At 58.4% G+C, this 18,392-nt stretch overlaps 4 protein-coding genes across 11 annotated transcripts; 2 read left to right on the top strand and 2 right to left on the bottom strand.

The window, feature by feature from the left end:
* Positions 1 to 390: 390 nt before the first annotated feature.
* LOC306806035 (selenoprotein Pb-like) lies at positions 391 to 3,638 on the bottom strand. 2 transcript variants are annotated; one of them, XM_079314419.1, is made up of 5 exons: positions 3,536 to 3,638; positions 2,597 to 2,813; positions 2,289 to 2,501; positions 2,025 to 2,160; positions 391 to 1,403 (listed from the first exon to the last, which is right to left on the bottom strand). In XM_079314419.1, exons 2-5 carry the CDS (start codon positions 2,797 to 2,799, stop codon positions 1,158 to 1,160), a joined length of 798 nt encoding a protein of 265 aa, XP_079170545.1. In that variant the 5' UTR covers positions 2,800 to 2,813; positions 3,536 to 3,638; the 3' UTR covers positions 391 to 1,157. The 2 variants fall into 2 exon arrangements, with proteins under 2 accessions (XP_079170545.1, XP_079170544.1); XM_079314418.1 differs by having other exon boundaries at positions 3,531 to 3,637.
* A 593-nt stretch (positions 3,639 to 4,231) lies between these two features.
* HPDL (4-hydroxyphenylpyruvate dioxygenase like) lies at positions 4,232 to 7,987 on the top strand. Of its 2 annotated transcripts, none has more exons than XM_079314018.1 (2): positions 4,232 to 4,500; positions 6,165 to 7,987. In XM_079314018.1, exon 2 carries the CDS (start codon positions 6,176 to 6,178, stop codon positions 7,352 to 7,354), a length of 1,179 nt encoding a protein of 392 aa, XP_079170144.1. In that variant the 5' UTR covers positions 4,232 to 4,500; positions 6,165 to 6,175; the 3' UTR covers positions 7,355 to 7,987. The 2 variants fall into 2 exon arrangements, with proteins under 2 accessions (XP_079170144.1, XP_079170143.1); XM_079314017.1 differs by lacking the exon at positions 4,232 to 4,500 and adding an exon at positions 4,950 to 5,051.
* Positions 7,988 to 8,353: 366 nt separating this feature from the next.
* Positions 8,354 to 16,409, bottom strand: MUTYH (mutY DNA glycosylase). Of its 6 annotated transcripts, none has more exons than XM_079314014.1 (15): positions 16,282 to 16,409; positions 12,961 to 13,094; positions 12,148 to 12,187; positions 11,780 to 11,853; positions 11,617 to 11,658; positions 11,469 to 11,540; positions 11,162 to 11,275; positions 10,806 to 10,903; positions 10,413 to 10,557; positions 10,238 to 10,313; positions 9,978 to 10,163; positions 9,649 to 9,794; positions 9,293 to 9,445; positions 9,112 to 9,162; positions 8,354 to 8,905 (listed from the first exon to the last, which is right to left on the bottom strand). In XM_079314014.1, exons 4-15 carry the CDS (start codon positions 11,834 to 11,836, stop codon positions 8,801 to 8,803), a joined length of 1,245 nt encoding a protein of 414 aa, XP_079170140.1. In that variant the 5' UTR covers positions 11,837 to 11,853; positions 12,148 to 12,187; positions 12,961 to 13,094; positions 16,282 to 16,409; the 3' UTR covers positions 8,354 to 8,800. The 6 variants fall into 6 exon arrangements, with proteins under 6 accessions (XP_079170140.1, XP_079170137.1, XP_079170139.1 ...); XM_079314011.1 differs by lacking the exon at positions 16,282 to 16,409 and adding an exon at positions 13,317 to 13,489; XM_079314013.1 differs by lacking the exon at positions 16,282 to 16,409 and adding an exon at positions 13,206 to 13,325.
* Positions 13,651 to 18,342, top strand: TOE1 (target of EGR1, exonuclease). The gene is made up of 7 exons (XM_079314010.1): positions 13,651 to 14,009; positions 14,092 to 14,132; positions 14,220 to 14,316; positions 14,465 to 14,623; positions 14,905 to 15,164; positions 16,435 to 16,606; positions 17,404 to 18,342. Exons 1-7 carry the CDS (start codon positions 13,896 to 13,898, stop codon positions 18,190 to 18,192), a joined length of 1,632 nt encoding a protein of 543 aa, XP_079170136.1. The 5' UTR covers positions 13,651 to 13,895; the 3' UTR covers positions 18,193 to 18,342.
* The last annotated feature ends 50 nt before the right edge of the window (positions 18,343 to 18,392 follow it).

Raw genomic sequence — 18,392 nt, forward strand, 5'->3', positions numbered from 1 at the left:
GCATGCTGGGGACAAGATGTCCACGGTGACTTTGGACTGCATGTGAGAACCACGAGCAGCTTGGGGCAGGCACCTCAACATCACACCTACAAGCCAGGTATGGAGGTGCTGAGCCAAACACCCTCCAGCTAGCACAGTGTTAATGTTCTGTCTGGGCTTCCATCCTGGGAGGCAGCCACAAGATAGGAAGAGATGGAGTCTTCTCTTGAAGATGTCTTCTCTTCAGTCTTCAACCTCTTTACCTCAGCTCCTGCTCAGGGGATGTAAGTCATGCCCAGCTGCTGCATCATGGGGTCTACATCCAGCCCTGTGTCCCTCCCTGTGCCAGAGCACAGTCCAGCGCTGAGCAAGATCCTCCCCAGGGCCCACCAGAGCCAGAGTGAGCAGTGGTCACTTCACAGAGGTTTTATTCGTACTCCGGATATCCACGCTGCCCTCCCACCTCGCTTACCCCCAGGAAAGACCTCAGGATGCTCACCCTGTCCTCGGGCTGCGCCCATTGGATACAGCCCTGGGTCTCCAAGAGGGGACAAGGCCACCATCTTGCGGCCACCCGCCACCACTGCACATACCCGTGTGCACGGTCTGCGGGGAGCGCGGGGTGTGACAGCTCTGGGGGTACAGGGTCTGGACCACGGGGAGCTGCGACATCCCACCGCTCCTTGTGCCCTCAGTCCCCTGGGACCATGTCCTGCGGGGCACACGCTGTCCCTCCCCTCGCTCCCTGCCCAGGAAACCCAGGGATTCCAGCACACCCAGGAGTGTCTGGATGGGCAGAGGATGCCAGCAGTGCTGCTCCCATCCCAGCTCTGGCCCCTCCACCCCCGCCCTGCTGCTCTGTGCAGTGTCAGCCAGCAGTGACCAGGGACCTCCTGGTTTGCACAGCAGGCTTCATTGAGCACAGAAAGGCAGGCAGTGGCAGATGAAGGCTCAGAACTGAGCCCTGGGGCTGAAAATGCAGCACTGAGCAGGGTCCAAGGGGAATTTCCATCCCTATCACAGCGTAGGAGGGCAACCCACAATGGGGTATGCTGGAGGAAGTTGTTAAACCAGCACTGCTGGTGACCAGCAGCCCAAAGCCAGTCCTTCCATGCTTCCATGAAGTGAGTTGGGGCTGTCTGCACACTACTGGGTTCTGCAAGGCTGCCCAGCCTGGTTTAATGCTCATCCCCCTCCTTCTGCTTTTTCCCCTTGTGATGGAGCTGGCCATGGCCTCCATGGTGGTGGTGAGCATGGGCAGCAGGTTTGTGGTCCTCACTTGGGTTTGTGTCTCTCTCGCTGCTGACCTCATGATGGTGGTGAGGATGGAGGGGCTTGTGCTGGTGGATGGGGGTCTCTGATTCCATCCCCTCATGTTCAGGAAGTGAGCTTGGGGTTGCAGGGCCCTCCATGGTACTGTTAGCCTGAGGAAAGTAACACAAGGGCTGGTGTGGCATGTGAATGCCCACAGAGCCCTGCAGAAAGCCTGGGAGCACAGCTGTGAACTGGGAAGGCAGACATCATACAGAAAACTGTGTGTCAGAGGAAATGCTCTCCAGCCCTGACCCAGGGCACAGGGAGGACAGGAGGGGCTGAAGCACACAGGGCACAAACCTCTACACTTGTGTCCTTTGGCTCAAGCTGTCTGTGGTCCAAAAATGGGAATTCACATTTAGTATTTCTGGATGTATTTTTCTCCTGGGAAGTGACTAATCATCTGCCAAGCTCAGAGCTACACCCTTTTCTTTGCTCTGAGCTTGCCACCTCTGCATCCACTGCCTGCCCTTTCTTATATTGGAACAGTTCTAGTTAGCATTCCCAGACATGGGATATGACCCCTTTAGTCAATTCCTTTTCAACCGGAAAGCTCTGACCTATTTAAGTGCCCTTATTCCAGACCTTTCATCACCTTCCCTCTCAAACACATCTGAGGGCAGCTGCCAATCTACAGCCCATCGCCAACACTGAGATAAGATTGTTTTCGCTGATGTGCAGTGTCGAAGGACAGAAGGGATCCCGGCTCCAGCGAGCATTGCAGCTCTTACCTCCTGGGTGGTGTTGGGGTAGAGGGAGCAGTTGCCACAGAAGTCCTTGATGTGGCTGTAGCGGATGGCTGCCTCCACATAGGGGAAGTGGAGGAAGCTGAAGGGCAGCTGGATGTGGAAAGCCAGGCGGCCACACCTGAGGGGAGAAGTCACGGCCTGGCTCAGGACGCGGCTTTGGAATCCCCCCAGCCCGGCCACGAGGGGACATTTTGGAAGCCATCAAACGCTCTGCAACGCCGGGAAAAGCCTCAGGCGATCACTCACCGGTCATAAACAAGGAAGTCGTCCTTGTCACCCCCCAGGACCTGCCAGACGTCGGGGTCGCCCTGCTCGGGCTGGAGGACGGGCACGCCGGGCGGGGCATGGCGCTGCAGCTCGGGCAGCATGGCGCGGGACAGCGGCGCCTTCTCGTTGACGATCATGTAGCGGACATGGGCCGTGCCCTGGCGGGCCAGCCGCTCCCGCAGGCCCCCGAGGCTGCGGAGGGAGGCGCTGGGAGCGCTGCGGGGGCCGGGGCCGCCCTACGGCCCCGAGGTGTTGGGGATTGCTCTGAGGAGGGGAGCGGGGCTCACCTGTGGGCCTGCCTCAGGCAGAACTGTCAGCTGGCCTTCAGCAGCGCCACCACCGTCACCTGCCCCGCCGCCCCCGCCATGGGGCTCGAGCCGTTGATGGTCCACGCCGGTGCCTCCTGGCAGATCCGGCTGCTGTTGGCCGCCTCCTCGGAGGCCGAGGCCAGCCCCAGCCAGGTGGCCAGGGCCAGCACCAGCAGCCCCATCCTGGACCCCGGCCCTGGCAGGGGCACATGGCGTGTTACTCTCCTTCCAGATCCACTGAAACCCCAAAATACCTCCCTGCACCCTGCTCCAGGGCAGACCAGGACTGTGGGCACTGTCGGCCTGATCCTGGCACTGGGAGCCAGGACCCCCACCCCAGGGGGCAGGGAAAGGGGGATGAGGTGGGGAATTGGGCTCCTTGTCTTTTGTGGGCACCCAGTACCACAGCATCCTGTTCTTCCCTGGCAGTGAACACCCACCCCACATCATAAAGAGATGAAGGTGCTCCTCCTCCCATGGGCCTTCTCCCATGGGCCTTCTCCCCTTCTCCCACAAAACAAATCCAGCTCCAGAAAGCTCTGTATTTGCCACAGAAGGGAGCAGGGATACAGCCCTCATCATCTCAGCTGCCGGTGAGCAATCACTGGGCCAAAGATGGTTTCACCTTCAGGTCACCTTGAGAGTCCTTGATGCCCCACTTAATGCTGTGGGGGTACACAGAGCCTTTAAAGCTCTTGAGTCCTGACATCTGCCTGAAACCCTGTCCTCCAACAGCCCCCAAGACCCAGGATATTCCCCATCCTAACATCCAGCACACTTAATGGGCAAAGGGGAAGATATGGGTCTGGGGGGGGGGAACAATCTGGGAAAGGAGCAGAGAGATGCAGGATCTGGTCAGGGTGAATGTGCCCCCCTCCCCAGCCCTCTCCCCGCGAGAACGAGCCCTCGATACCGCACTTCTCACTGCCGTCCTCCCTCGCTCCCGTCCGCAGCCGCTTTCAGCAACTTCCAGCTGGCCCCGGTCCCCCTTTTATCTCCTGTCCACTCTCCCCGCCCAGGAGGGAGGAGAAGAGCCTGGCTGGAGTGGGGAGTGCGCCCTGGCCACTGCCGCCTGCCTCGAGGGGACAGCGACAAGGCAGGCACTGTCCCTGTCGGTGCCATGTGGCCTCGGGGTGCTGCTGCCACAGCCCAGCCCCAGCTGGAGCAAAGCGGTGCCTGGTGCCAGGCTGATGCCGGAGGGTGACAGGCGGTGCTGCAGGGAAGAGATGGACACAGCAGCTCCAAAACTGCCCGGCACAGGAGGGCAGGGGGCGTTGCCAAGGCCAGCGCTTACACCAAAGGGTTGCTGGACTGTGGGGTGACCTCGAACAGCGCCATCCCTGCACAATGTCCCACAGGAGACACCACTGCAGTCCCTGCTACCCTGCAGAGTAGTGCCTCCCTCCCACACCGGGGTGCTGGAGCTCCCTGCCTTGTGGGTGTCACCCCAAAAGCTGGGCTGTTATTTTGTGCCCATGGCCGTTCTCAGGCCAAGCTTGTCCCCACAGCAACTCGCCAGTGTTCAGTTCCATGCCTCCTGTCCAGCCCCACACTGGTGGGGCTGTGGTGGTGTCGGTGTTTCCTCGGGAAATCACAGCGACACAGGATTCCACCCCCCAACCAAACAAGAGGAACTCACCACTCTGGCAGCACAAGGACATCTCTGCAAATATTTGAGCAGTTTATTGTACCTGGGATCTGTACAAAAACATGATAAGGCAGGGGAAGGGCAGCAGCCACAGTCACGGAGGGGGCAGAACATGATCCCAGACACACATAGAGGGTGGATTAATCTGAAAACAGCACGGGGAGAGGGGATCGCTGCTGAGGGGCTGGAGGGGCCCAGAGGTGTCTGCAAGGATGCAGGGCCCTGAGTTAGGTCGGTGAGCAGTCCCTTATGATTGACACTTTCCGCAGAGCTGTCACTCCCCCCACTGGGTACCCCGGACACCGTAAAGTGCCCAGCACTGAGCAGGGACACGTTTCCTCAGTTCATGTCCTGAGACTCGGGCTGGCAGGGAATGATCCTGCACAGACAGCTTGCTGTGTCCCAGGAAGCCCCACCACTGCCTAGCAGGCGCTTTCCTCCTCCCTTGGCTCATCCCGAGCCGCCGTGCCTGCGTTTTTCAGCCTGGGCAGCTTTTCCTCCCTCAAGCGCAGCCGGGCAGCGCCGGCCTCAGTACGAACTGCAGCACCGGCAGGGAGCGGCGCGCTCTCCGTGTGCCAGCCGGCCGTGCCCGGTCCCCGCCGGGAGCGGCGCGCTCTCCGTGTGCCAGCCGGCCGTGCCCGGTCCCCGCCGGGAGCGCTCCGCAGCGCCGGGCAGAGCCGGCGCCGTGCCCGGCGCGCCGTGCCTGGTGCATGCCGGGGAGGAGCGGACTGAACCGCCCCCGAGCCGCCCCGCCCCGCGTCCCCTTCGCCCGCAGCCTTGGCCCCGGTGAGCGGGGACACGGGGGTGGCGGGGCGGGCGCGGGGCCGGCGGGAGCGGGGCGGGGACGGCGCCGGTGCCGCGGGGTTCAGCGGGGAGCGGGGCCGGCCGGCCGGAGCCTGGCCCCTGCCCATGTGCTCAGCGGGGCCCCACGCGGTCCGTGCGCCCTGGGCTGGTGGGAAAGAGCAGGGAGAGCTCGGTGCACGCAGCCCCTTCCAGCGGGCCGGTGAAAGGGAATTTTTCAGCAGGAGTGTGGCCCCAGCCCACTGCACTCCTGTGGGGTCTGGCCAGGGCGGCTTGTGTATGCCATGGGGTCAGAAAGCCTCAGTGGGTGCTCTGGAGAGGTGATGCCGATTGGGGTCTTGGGCAGGTCTTTTCCCCACCTTGAGCATCGCAGATATTTGGATGAGTGGGGAAGGAAGTCACTTTCCCGAAGTGTGCCTCCTCTGTGCCCCTAGGGCAAGGTCATTGTTCCCAGACTATTGCAGAGAGCATGGTGGCTCCACGCTGTCCTTGCTGGGGAGGAGAAGGGCACATCAGCCTGTCATGACCCCACTGCTCCCCTCCAATCGTGGGACACCCGACAGGCACTGGGGCAGCACAGGAGCCTTTTAGCTGTAACCACTGTGTTGCTCCATGTTTATCAATCCTACCTCCATGTTCCTGGTACAGGACATTCCCACCACAACCCTTGTCCCCATAATCTTGCTTACACGTGCAGCACACCTCCTCCACTGGGAATCCCCGCTGACCTCTCTGCAGCACTCCAAAGGACAGTGTGGCTCCAGAGGGGATCCACAGGGCTGCATCCAGGGCTCAGGGCTTTCCTGCTTTGGAACCTCAAGCATGGAGCAGGGCAGCAGAGCGGAGGGCTGGCAGGAAGGTCAGCATCCTTGGGCAGCGCTTTGTAGCCAGTCCTGAAGGTGGGTGCCCTTTCACAGTGCAAATTGGCTCCTGAGACCTGCTTATTTAAAATACACACATTTAAAAGGTGTGAGTTTACACACTTTTACATCTGTTCTTGCAACCACACAACACACAAAGGTGGGTTATGTGCAAGGTGGGGGAATGACTTTTGCCCAGGGCCAGCAGCCCCCCTGATCCCCTGCGTCCTCCCCGCAGCCTGCCCAGCCATGGCAGCCTCGCTGAGCCGCCCCTGCTTCATCTCCCTCCACCTGCCCTACAGGCAGGGCTGGGCCCAGCACCTGGACAACACCTTTCGCTTCCAGCCGGTGGCCGTGCGGGAGACGCCGCGTGTCCGGCAGCTGGCCTTGCAACGGGAATCTGCCATCTTCCTGGTGAACGAGCGCCTGGCACCTGCCAGCACCTCATCCCGTGATTTCCTCTACGACGTGGATCCCCAGCCCACCTTGGGCACGGCCTCCAACGTCTGCTTTGAGGTGGATGATGTGCCAGGGCTCTGCAAGCGGCTGCACAGCCAGGGCTGCTCCTTGCTGGTGCCACCCACTGAGCTGAGCGATGACGGGGGTTCTGTCACCTACGGGGTGGTGAGCTCTGTCGTGGGCAACATCAGCCACACCCTTTTGGACCGATCCCGTTACCGGGGACCCTTCCTGCCCGGCTTCCAGCCCATCCAAGGAGCCCCCTCAGCCATAGGGGATGGGATCAAGATCACTCACTTTGACCACATCACCTATGTCTGCCCCCGGGGCGGTGCCCGGGCGGCTCTGGACTGGTACCAGCGCTGCTTTGGCTTCCACCGCTTCCTGCTGAACCCCCAGGAGAGGCCGGCTGAGGGCTATGTGCTGGGCGGGCAGGGCGTGGGCATGCTGCTCCTCGCACTGCAGAGCGCCCAGGGCACCCCAGCACACGGCTGCAAGCTGGTCTTTGCCGAGTCCCTCTCCCAGAACGGCACCAACCAGGTCGACACGTTCCTGGAGCAGCACGGCGGGGCCGGGATCCAGCACGTCGGCCTCTGCACCACTGACATTGTCAGCACGACCAGGGCTCTGCAGCAGCTGGGAGCACGGTTCTTCACACCCCCCACCACATATTACAGCCAGGGGGGCAAAGCAGAGGAGATCCAAGGAGCTGGGCAGGACCCCCACATGCTGGCAGAGCTTGGCATCCTCCTGGACACCACAGTGCCTGGGGACAAGGGCCAGCACAGCACTGATGCCACAGAGAGCCCTGCTCGGGAATATTTGATGCAGATCTTCACCCATCCCCTCTTCTCCGAGGAGACCTTCTTCCTGGAGCTCATTGACCGTCGGGGAGCGCCGGGCTTTGGGGAGGGCAATATCCGGGCACTGTGGAAAGCTGTGCAGGTCTACATGGACCAGCAGCAGTAGTGCAACACTGCAGTCCTCCTCCCTCAGCTCCCCATCTTCTCCAGTCCAACCCTGGGGGCAAGGACCAGAGAGATCCCATCCCTGGCATGGCCCAGGTGGGCAGGGACCAAGGGATGGCTCCAGATCAATCCAGAGCCAACTTAGCGTGGGAGCAGGACACTTAGGGCCGAGTCCAGCAGGGGTCTGATTATGCCCCAGGATTTTTCCCATGCTCTGGGTTCCCAGTGATTTATCAACCACATATGAAGAACTTTCTCCCTTAGTTTCATCTTAATTTATTGAGACTTGAGCCTGCAGCATGACCAAGAGTCTGCTGGCACAAAAACACTCCCAGACGTAGAGAGATGAGGGGCTGCCTGAGGGAAGTGGATAATCTGGAGCTGCTTACTGGCAGTTACCACCCACAGCATGACCAGCCCTGGGGGTAAGTGGTGGCCTCTTGCTTCTCTCAATTAAAGAATTAACTTACAAGCGCTGCTTTGGGTTTTTAATCCTCCTATTTAAGATGTGCTGAGTGCCAGGTAAGGATGAAGTGCCCATTTCCATCACTCAAAGTGGGCATATCCCTAAAATTGAGACCATTGCCCCTGGCACCCCGCCAGGACTGTCCCCATCCCTGCCAGCTCCCAGCATTGTGCCTTTGCAAGGGTGCACATACAGTCAGCGTGAACAGTGCTGAGCAGCCCAAAGAAAAAATATAAAAGGGTGATGAAACCCTGCAAAAAGCTCTGGGGGCTGTTGTTTAGCCCCAGGGAGGAGCAGCCCCTGGGCAGGAGCTGCACATCCCTTGGGGACTGATGTCTGCTGCTCTTGCAGGAGGAGTGCTCTAGGTGTCTTGTTTGGGGTCACCAGCAGTTAATGCTTAGCCAAGGGACTCTTGGGTGCATTAATGAAGAAATCCTGCTCTCCCCAGCCCAGATCTAGGATCCTGTTGGCCATCTTCACATTCCACCAAAGGGTGCCCAACACCCCCAGCTTAGCACAGTGCAGAGGCAGTCATTTAAAAAATCCCACACACTTGAGATTTATTTTCAGTCCAATAAAAACAAGGAAAGGTACAGCAGCATCCCCAGTCACTGGCTGGGGGATGAGATGCAGGCAGGTGACAGGGCTGTGGGAACAATGTGGCCACACCCTTCCCACTGCTAGAGAGAAACCCCTGCTGCCCTGAGTCCACAGTGCCAGAGTGGTGCCAGTACGGGGCCAAATAGCCCAGGAGGGCTCCAGCTAAGGAGGGAGGGCAAGTCTGGCTCCAGGATTAATCCAAGGCCAGTGGCCACATCCAGGCACAGCGCCCACAGAGGAGGCAGGGGAAAGGAAGAGTGGGAGACCATTATAGTGCTGTGTCCTGAGCTTGCTACAGCACAGGGACAGCACTGCCACGCCCCAGGCAGGACTCACCCCAGCCAGGGGCTCTGGTGTCTCCCAGGAGGAAGGGCGGTGCCCTCAGGGGGCAGGCGGTGCCTGGAGAAAGGCGTGGAGGGAGAGCTGTGTCCCAGGGCAGGCACTGCCTGCTCCCTGTGCTTTTGCCCCCCGCTTCCGCTTGGAGCCCTGCAGGAGACACAGCAGGGCTCAACCACACCCCAGTGTTCAGGGATCACCCCTGGGTACTGGGGACACCCAGGGGCAGTGCCAGCTCCCCTGCCACAGGCTAGGGATGCTCCTTGGCCTGATCCCAAAGCTCAGGGGGCTTTCAGCACAGCACACCAGTGTGTCCCAGAGCACCGGGGCCCCAGGCACCCTGGAGCACTGCTCACCTTGACAGGGCTGCTCTCCTTCCTGCACTGCTTCCCGTGAGCTTTCAGCACCTGAAGGAGGAACAAGAGAGCCCAGAGCTGAACAGCAGCTGGTCCTGGAGCTGCAACAGCCCAGAGAAGTTGAGGAGATGCCAAGAGTTTTCCCAAGGTAACTGAGGGAAGGGCCAAGTGCCCCCCATACCTTCTTCATGGCTGTGGACACGGCTGAGGCATGGAACTCCTCCTCTGTTACCCAGCGGGACGGGGACAAGGCAGGGTCCAGGGTCACATCCCCATCTAGGTGCAGGGAGAAGACCACATACGTCTGGTGGATGTGGGAGAAGATGTGGGTAACCTGTGAGGGGATGGAAAGACACATGAGATGGGCAGCTGGTAGGAAATGGGGGATCCATAGTGCACCGAGCCTGCCATGGCCCTGAGGAGTGGGGCAGAGCTTGGGGGGGTGACAGTGGGAAAGGGAGACCCTTCTCCAGTGTGCTGCATCCCCATGGCTGAGCACAGGGGACTCACACTGCAGCCCTCCAGCTCCAGGCTCACCTCTCCAATAAACTGCAGGCCTTTTGCTGCCACGGGCCGCCCCATCCAGGCCTGGAGGTGATCAGCCAGCTCCTCCCTCTCCTTCTCCTCTTGCAGATCTTGAGCCAGTGGGAGACTTGGGAACTCCCAGAGTCCAGCCAGGAGACCTGAGAAGGAGGCATGACAGAAATGTGAGACAGCAAGGGACACATCCAGGGACACTGAGCCTCATCACAGCCCCAAAGAGCTCCTTTCCCCACCCCAGCAACCAGTGCCTCTTCCTATATCCCTCATGCAGGTGGGAAGGCGCAGTGTGGTGCCTTCTTCCCCCTCCTTCCCAGCCCCATTACCTGAGCTGGGTCTCTGCACAATGAGGTATTCTGGGGCCCCATGGCAGCCCCTCCGCTCCAGCACACACGTGGCCGTTCGCATCGCCCGCGGCGGCTTCTTCGCTGCTTTCCGGGGAAAGTTGGTCACCCCCAGGCTGCTGTCCCATGGCTCCGTGGCTGGGGGGCACAGGGGACAGTCCCCAACACCTGCAAACACCAACGTAACAGTTGCTGCAGGGCTCAGACCTGGAGCTACAACAGGGATCTCCCCACATACTTACCACAGTCCTCAACATCAGACACTGGAGGGGGTTTTCCAAACAGCTTCTGAGAGGCGAAGGCCAGCTCCTTCTCCACCTGCAAGGGGGGACAGAAGGGGGGACAGGCTCGTCCACCAGCCCACCTTGTCCCCAGGCATGGTAAACCCTCAGGGCCATGCTCTGGGACCACACTTACTCTGCGCCACGCTTGGCAGTGCTGCTTCACCGGACACTCCCCGCACAGTGGGGCCTTGGGCACACACACAGTTGCCCCCAGCTCCATCAAGGCTTGGTTAAAATCCCCTGGGCGACTCCTGTCCACCAGGACATTGGCCATGTCCCTGGAGAAATGGCAATGAGAGGCAAGGAGATCTCTAGGGAGAGCATCCCAGAACCTTTGCCTGCCTCCTGCCTGTTGGGTGGAAGCTCCCACATAGGCACAGGCAACACAGCTCCTTTCACCACTACTGCCAGCAGCACCAGCTTCCCAAGAGTTCCCTTACTCCACACCTGCCTCCCTCCCCAAGGCTCCTGAGTGATCCTGCCATTAGCCATGACCAGCTCTGAACAGACAGAGCACTCCCCTTACCAGAGCCGGTCGATGACAGAAGGGCTGCTGGAGTCAGCACCGATGCATCGCAGGCGGCACAAGACCCGGATCACATTCCCATCCACAACTCCTGTAGCCTGGGACCAGGAGCTGGGATTACCATGCTGGGATGTGCTCCGGACAAAGAAGGGAGATGGGATGCTCCCAGGATGGAGAGAGACACATACAAGGTCAACCCACAGGCCAAGCTAGGTGGGCTGAGATGCATCCCAAAGTGGGGGGAGCCAAGCATGATCCTGAGGAACCCTTGGCTTGTGAGACCCAGCAGCAGGACTCTGTCAGGAGTGGGGCTGGGCAGCAGAGGGGGAGATGTGTCTGCTGACACCAGCTCTCACCTGTCCGTACGAGATGGACGCGATGGCTCCCGCCGTGTATCGGCCCACGCCCGGCAGCAGCTTCTGCAGGTCCTCAGCTGTCCTGGGCATCTGGCCAGCCAGCTCTGACACCACCTGCCAAGGAAGGGGCCAAGCTCAGGGAAACAGCTGGGCCGGCTGTGTGCAGGTTCCAATTTTGCCCACAGGAAGATGGGATCCCAGCCTCTGCAGCCTCTGCCAGCAGCACAGCCCCAGCGAGGCAGGGCAGATGTGAGCAAGCAGCAGCCACAGAGGGGTTTAGAAATTCCCCTTCCTCCCACTCCAGCACCTTCCTTGCTGCCTCCTGCAGACGCTTCCCTCTGGAGTAGTAGCCAAGCCCAGCCCACAGCTCATTCACCTCCTGTTCCAAGAGACACAGCCTGGTGTTAATGGAGAGCCAAAGCGCAGGGAGAGCACCCAGTCCCAGTGACACTCACCTCCAGGGACGCCTGCGCCAGAGCCTGCAGCGTCGGCCACTTCTGTGGGACAGAGGGAAGGGGACAAGTCAGGGACAAGCAGAGCTGTGCTCTGCCACAGGCAGTGGACAAGGTCTCCAAAAGGGGCAGCCTGTGGGGCCAGGACTCTGTAAGGAGCAGTCACCTGCATCCAGCGGTTGTAGTAGTCGATCACAGTGGCCACCTGTGTCTGCTGGAGCATGATCTCGGACACCCACACTGCAGAGAGCAGGGCAGGGGTCAGAGCAGAGGCCCCAAAGCCACCCACACCTCGTGCTGTGGCCACATTAGCACTGGCTACAAACCCTGCACGACATCCAGCTCATTGAACACCCTCCCACCCCTCACCTCCCCCACATGCTGCTCCACAGGAGCTCCCCCAGGCACAAGGTGGGCTCTCCAACCCCCCAGTGCCTTGCAAGGAGAATCAATGGCTCTTGGGGCCACTTCAAGCAGATTATTCCAAGGATGGCACCAAAGCCACACCTCACAATGCCAGTCCGTGCTCCTCACCTGCATATCCCCGTCTGTCAGCATCTGGCTCCGTCTCTGCCTGGAAGGGGACGAAGATAAAGCATGAGAAACAAGGTGACACAGGACCCCACCACAGAGGGGACCTGCAAGTAAAATAAAACAATCCAAGGTGTGTTTTGAACACAGCAATAGAATCTGAAACAAATAAAGTATTTCCACCAAGCACTCAGAAGTTCAAAATTTGGGTTAATCAAGTGACAGCCAAAGCACCTTCTTGCTGATGAAATCCCACATGGAGGGTTATTTATGAGCTCAAAATGCCACAGAGAACTGTCCCATACCTGAGCCTGCCTGCATAGGAAGCAAGTGGAGGCAGATGTAAATCCCACAGAGGGGCTGTGCAGTTCCCACCATTCAGGCATTGCTGTAAAGCCGATGCCCACCCTCAGCACCTCAATGACTCTCGAGCAAGTGCTGCCAGGCTGAGCACAGGAGTTCTAAAAATATGTCCAGCAGGCTTAGAGCAAATACAGGGGAAACCTTCTCCATACAGCACTCGCTGCTACAAGGTATCATAGAGGCAGGAACAAAACAGCATTAAAACGCAGCTAGACTAACCTTGCCAGAGATAAGTACTCCTCTTGAAGGTTATATGTGAAAAGCATGCCCTGCTTTTACTCTTCATACCTAGGGACTGGCTCCGGACCACCCACCACAATACAGCCACGACATGGAATACTTCCGTGCAGGTAAGGATGCGTGACATAGGGAAAAACACCACGGTCACTTCAGCCAGGCTCCCTTAGGGCACAGTAAGTAGTCCTCCACCCTCTTCCCGATGTCTCCCCTTACCAGTGCCCTCCAGGGAAGGTCCCGCTTGCATCGGTCGTACCAGGCGAGCAGATTCCCGCGCAGGGCCTCGACCTCAGCCGGGTCGCTGAAGAGATGCCGGGCGGGCGGCGGAGCGGGCGCTGCAGCCGGGGCCCCTGCCAGGAGAGCGGCGAGAGGTCAGCGCACGGTGGAGACGGCGAAGGGCAGCGGGGCTGAACCGCAGCAGAGGCGGCAGCCCGAGCGAGCCGTGCCGGGTGGACGCGCACCGAGTACCGGGCTCTACAAGGACCCAGCAAGCCCGGGAGGCTGCCCGGGCTGGCTGTCCGTGCCCCGGACAGAACACCCCACATTCCCCCTGCCCTCCCGCTACCGAGCACCTCCGCGGGGCGACGCGCGCTTCCTGCTCCGCCCCTGGGGCGGGGCCGCGCTCCCGCCGCTCCGCCGGAGCGCCGCCGCCGCCCGGGCCCGCGCGGGGCTCATGGCGCAGCTGCTCCCGCCGCCGCGCGCTCTTTCCCGGGAAAACGTTTCCCGCCCCACCTCCGCGCGAGCGCCAATCAGAGGTGTAGGTCCCGCCCGCCAGCCAATCGAAGGGAGGAGCGCGGGGCGGGCTCATGGCCGCCTTTCCCAGAACGCGGGCTGAGGGGCGGGGCCTCCCGGGGAGCCGGAGCCAATCAGCAAGCCGAGAGCAAAAGGAGCCCGCCCCTTCTCCCGCGGGTCCGAGCTGTCGCTGGGGAAGGACCCAAAGGAGCTGCCTTGACTAAACGCCTGTTGAGATAAATCCAAATTTCAGTTGAAAACGGATTTTGAGAACGGTAACAAACCCCACGGGGGCCGGCAGAAGCCGCGCCGGCCGCGAGGGCGGGCGGCGCTGGGCGCGGAACGGGTAAGGCGTGCGGGGCCCGCGGCGGGCAGGCGGCGGGCAGGCTCGGCGGCGGAGGCCCCGTGCGGGCGCGGCCATGGCGGGCCCGGCGCGGGTGCCGGTGGTGGACGTGCAGAGCGACAACCTGGCGGAGCTGTGGCCGTCCATGGTGCTGGCGCTGCGCTCCGCCACCTTCGTTGCCGTGGACACGGTGAGCCGGGGTGGGAGCGGCGGCAGCGGGGAGGGGCGCGGTCGGTGCCGAGGGGCCACTGACGGTGTCTGTCGCCCCGCAGGAGCTGAGCGGCCTCGGCGCCAGGAAGTCGCTGCTGAACCCGTGAGTGCCCGGTGGGGCGGGGGGGGTGCGTCGCTCGGAACCGGCTGCGCGGTGCCCTCCCCTCATGGCCCGTTCTCCCGCCGCCAGGTGCATCGAGGAGCGGTACAAGGCCGTCTGCAGCGCCGCCAGGACGCGCTCTGTCCTGTCCCTCGGCGTCGCCTGTTTCAAGCAGCTCCCGGAGAAGGTGCGTGCACGGACCGTGCTGCGGCCGTTTCCTCTTGGTCCCTGTCGGGGAACGGGGGCGCGCTGGGAGATGGAATTCCCCGCGGAATTGTCCCGGCAGCTCCCTCTGACAGGTGTCCCTGGGTTCTTTGCACGTTCTCCTTGTGCAGTCCGAGAACACGTACCTGTGCCAGATCTACAACCTCACGCTGCTCTGCACCGAGGATTATGTGGTCGAGCCCCAGTCAGTGCAGTTCCTGGTGCAGCACGGCTTTGACTTCAACAAGCAGTATTCCCAGGGGATCCCTTACCACAAGGGCAACGACAAGGTACAAACCCATTCCCTTTCAGACACCTCAGCCTGCTCTGCTCCAGGTTTCTGCGAGTGTGCTGGCTTCCCCTGCTCCTGCATGATGGTGGGTGCACACTGGTGTCTTGTGTGCAGCATTACCCTTTCACCTCCCTGCTGCTTTAAACCCACTTTGCATTTGCTTTTCCAGATGTTTGTGTCTCTGTTCAGAGTAAGTCACAGCTGTGACATCCTGCTCTGAGGGCTCTCCAGGGTGACAGCCAGTCAGGGTGCCGAGCTCACCGATCCTTCCTCATGCAGGGCAACGAGAGCCAGAGCCTGAGTGTTCGGACGCTTTTCCTGGAGCTCATCCGGGCGAAGAAGCCGCTCATTCTCCATAACGGCCTGATCGACCTGGTGTTCCTGTACCAGTGTTTCTACGCTCACCTCCCGGACAGCCTGGGCACCTTCACTGCCGACCTCTCCGAGATGTTCCCAGCGGGAATATACGACACCAAGTACGCCTCGGAGTTTGAGACTCGCTTTGTAGCATCTTACTTGGAGTATGCCTACAAGAAGTGGTGAGCAGCACACTGGTACTCAGAGCTTACAGGAGGAAAGGCAAAGGGGGCTGTGTCCTTTCACTGTTTCACTGATTGAAGGTGCTTTTCAGGTGACTCTGCCCTGTGCTTTTTCTGTTTTCTAGAATGGGTTTGTTTTTTAATAGACCCTACCTGTTTGGCGGACAACCGCTGACAGAGAACTTCAGAACTGGTGCCAGTAGAAAACTGATCACAGTGGCCTGATCTGAGATGTAATTGGGTCACTACTTGTCTCTGGTCCAGCAGTGCCACAAGGATATGGCAGGAATTCATACAGAAAAGAAACCAAGCCTGTCTTGCAGGGTGTGCTAATTATAATAATGCTTTGTAAAGGACAGTGGAATTAAAGGGTGGGTACTCCCTGTACTCCTTGACACTGACCATCTCTGTCACATGTCCTGCACACAAGATGTCTATGGGCCACTCTGACTTCCATCACTTCCTTCCAAGCAAGGGTTGTGCTCTTGTTCAGGACACACATCTGTGCTTTGCAGTCTGGCCCCACATTCTGCTGGCCTCACGCAATCTAAACAAGCCCCTGGCAGGGACAAAGCCCCTGGGATCTCCATAAAGCTCAAGTCAGCAATGCTGTTTTTAGGAGAAATGGTATTTTTAGTGACTGTTTTATCTCAGGAAATGCCACTTTGATGGGTCTGAAAACATTCAAGATGGCCGTTCTCAGAACATGAGAGTGCTTTGTTTTGACAAGATTAAAAAAAACTTAAATTGGCATCTTAAATGTTTGTCGTTAGGTAGAGCTTTCCAAAGGTTTTGGGCTTTCTAACCAGCTTTTGGGACAAAAGAGAGATCAAGTTTTTTTTCATGAAATGAAAACCCTTTTCTTGTTGCCTGCATTGCCCAGGTTCAGTCTGCCTGGGTGGTGACTGCTGGGTGGTCTGCACCTCATTTGGGGGCTTCTTTTCCTTCTTCATTTACATTATGAAGACAAACACATATCGTAGTGACCTTTACAGTTAAGAAAAAAAACTATGCATCCCCTTCTCCTGTAACCTTACCAGAGATGCTGCTTCCCCTTCCTTTATGTTAGCACATAAGAAAAAACAACCTTTGAATCAGCATGGAAACAGCTACTTACTACTAAAGCTTCTCTCCTGGGACTAAATTCCATTCCAGCATCTGGGGCTGCAGCTCAAGAGCAGGAAACTCATGGAGTTGAGTTGGTGGAGAGCAGTGTTTGCTCCATGCCCTGGTCCCACCCCACAGTAACTGTATGCTGCTCTTGTTCCAGCAAGAGAGAGAACTGCAAGCTGAGGGACTCCAGTGGGCAGCACCTCACGGTGGAGTTCTGCAACTACCCTGCCAACATGTCCCGCTACATCGACTACCGCTACTGCTCTCTGGAAGAAGAAAGCCACGGTGCTGCAGGGGGGAATAAGGTGCCAGTCTGTGAGAAATTTTCGGTAAGTAACACAAATCTCTGCTCCCTTCCTGGCTCCATGGAAAGGGGCACATGTGGCCTTAGCCAGAAGTTGTAGGAAAGCACCTGGTAACTTCCCCTCACCTGCTTCATAGTACAACAGTTTGAAGCTTCAGGTGGCTTCATGACAGACAGGGCAGTAGTGTGTTCTGCTTAGAGGGGGGAATTCTATAGGCTTCATTAGGAAGATTCCAACAGAGAGTTTATGGCCCTAAACAGTGTTTAGTATGAGTTACAGTATCCCTTGCTGTCTTGGGAAGGAACAGCAAGTTCTGTGTTAGTTTGTAGTCTTGTGTCACCTCTACCCTTCCCTTTACCTTCATTAGATAGAAAAAATTATTACCTGTCTGCAGCTTCTGGCACTGTAGCACAGGGTGATCCAGAAAAGCTTGTCTTGGTGCAGAAACAGCAGCAAAGAACCCATCTGATCAGATCATAGTTGGCTTCAGGTGCTTCATGGAGAAAAGGAGCTCTTCCACATGTTGCACATTCTGTGACAGAACATAGGTTGGGGAAATCAAGTAGATATCCCTCTCCCCTTAGCTGTGTCTTTCCTAAATAGAACAAACCCACCCTCCTTGGCTTCTCCTCACACGTTGGGTGTGCTGCACCCAGTGCAGTGTGTCACCAGCATTCCAGTGGTGGGGGGCTGTAACTGGACACTGTTCCTGCTCCAGCTTCAACAAGCCTGCAGTGGAAGGGATTAATTAGCTCACTTCACATTATGGTGATTGCTGCTCTAACCTGTAAGATGCTACAGATCTCTGTCTCTCTCCCTAGGCCTATGGCTGGTGTCCAAAAGGGGTGAAGTGTCCCCAGTCTCATAACATTGACCTCATCATTGACGAGGACGACAAGCTTTGGGAGAAGCGAAAGAAACGGAAGCACAAATGGAAGCATCAGAAGAACATGAAAGTGCTTGCAACACCATTCCAACAGGAAAGCTCAGGGGAAAATATGGAGCAAGCTCAGAATGGGGAGGAGGGACCACCACGGAAGCAGAGCTGCTATAACCCTGCAGCTACTACAGAGCTGGCAGAGATTGCATCTAACGGGGAGGGGAGGCCACTGGAGATCTCCATGGACATGGAAACAGAGGTCAGCTCAGAAACCAGACACTGGGAAGAGAATCTGGAGAGCACTGAAAGAACTGACCAGGGAACAGCTGCCCAGAGCTCTTCTGCCAATGGAAATACCTCTGGCAGTGACCAAGTAAAGAAGAAGTCAAAGGTTCCCACTGGGTTGGGCTCAGCCAGTCACCCAGCCACATCTGAGACTGAAGCAGCAGGTGCTGCAGGAAAGGAAAAGGAAAGCCACGGCCATCCTTCACAGGGGGGCACACACCGAGCTGGCTTTGATGCGTTCATGACTGGCTACATCATGGCTTATGTCTGGATGCTCAAGCAAGGGAAAAACACAGATACTGGTGCAGGGCCCTGGTTGCCAGAGTGCCATAATAAACTGTACCTCAGTGGGAAATCAGTGCCATTGCAAATAGTGAAGAGCATGTTTTCTAAATCTTCCAAAGCTCACTGTGAGAAGATAAAGTTGGCCTGGGACAGTGCATAGAGCTACAGAACTCCTCAATAAACTCTGCTTTTTTTTCCTCCTTCAAGTTTTGGAGTTCTTTCTTCCATCAAGAACTCACCAAAAAGGGAACAGGTTTCATATTCTTGTTTCTGTTTTAATATCTGACCGATTAAATTGCTCTCAGTTGGAGTTGCCCATGTTCCTTAGTGGCATGCTGGGATGTGAAGGGAGGGAAGAGA

Source organism: Erithacus rubecula (assembly GCF_903797595.1).
Source record: "Erithacus rubecula genome assembly, chromosome: 10".
NCBI lineage: Eukaryota > Metazoa > Chordata > Aves > Passeriformes > Muscicapidae > Erithacus > Erithacus rubecula.

Coding starts and splice junctions, on each gene's coding strand:
- MUTYH (XM_079314011.1), bottom strand. CDS start 13,419: ATGAGCCCCGCGCGGGCCCGGGCGGCGGCGGCGCTCCGGCGGAGCGGC. Junction 10,314..10,412: donor ACTGCCAAGCGTGGCGCAGA/GTAAGTGTGGTC, acceptor CCCCCCTTGCAG/GTGGAGAAGGAGCTGGCCTT. Junction 9,446..9,648: donor GCCTGCAGTTTATTGGAGAG/GTGAGCCTGGAG, acceptor ATCCCCTCACAG/GTTACCCACATCTTCTCCCA.
- HPDL (XM_079314017.1), top strand. CDS start 4,976: ATGCCGGGGAGGAGCGGACTGAACCGCCCCCGAGCCGCCCCGCCCCGC. Junction 5,052..6,164: donor CGCCCGCAGCCTTGGCCCCG/GTGAGCGGGGAC, acceptor TCCTCCCCGCAG/CCTGCCCAGCCATGGCAGCC.
- TOE1 (XM_079314010.1), top strand. CDS start 13,896: ATGGCGGGCCCGGCGCGGGTGCCGGTGGTGGACGTGCAGAGCGACAAC. Junction 14,624..14,904: donor ACCACAAGGGCAACGACAAG/GTACAAACCCAT, acceptor TTCCTCATGCAG/GGCAACGAGAGCCAGAGCCT. Junction 15,165..16,434: donor GAGTATGCCTACAAGAAGTG/GTGAGCAGCACA, acceptor CTCTTGTTCCAG/CAAGAGAGAGAACTGCAAGC.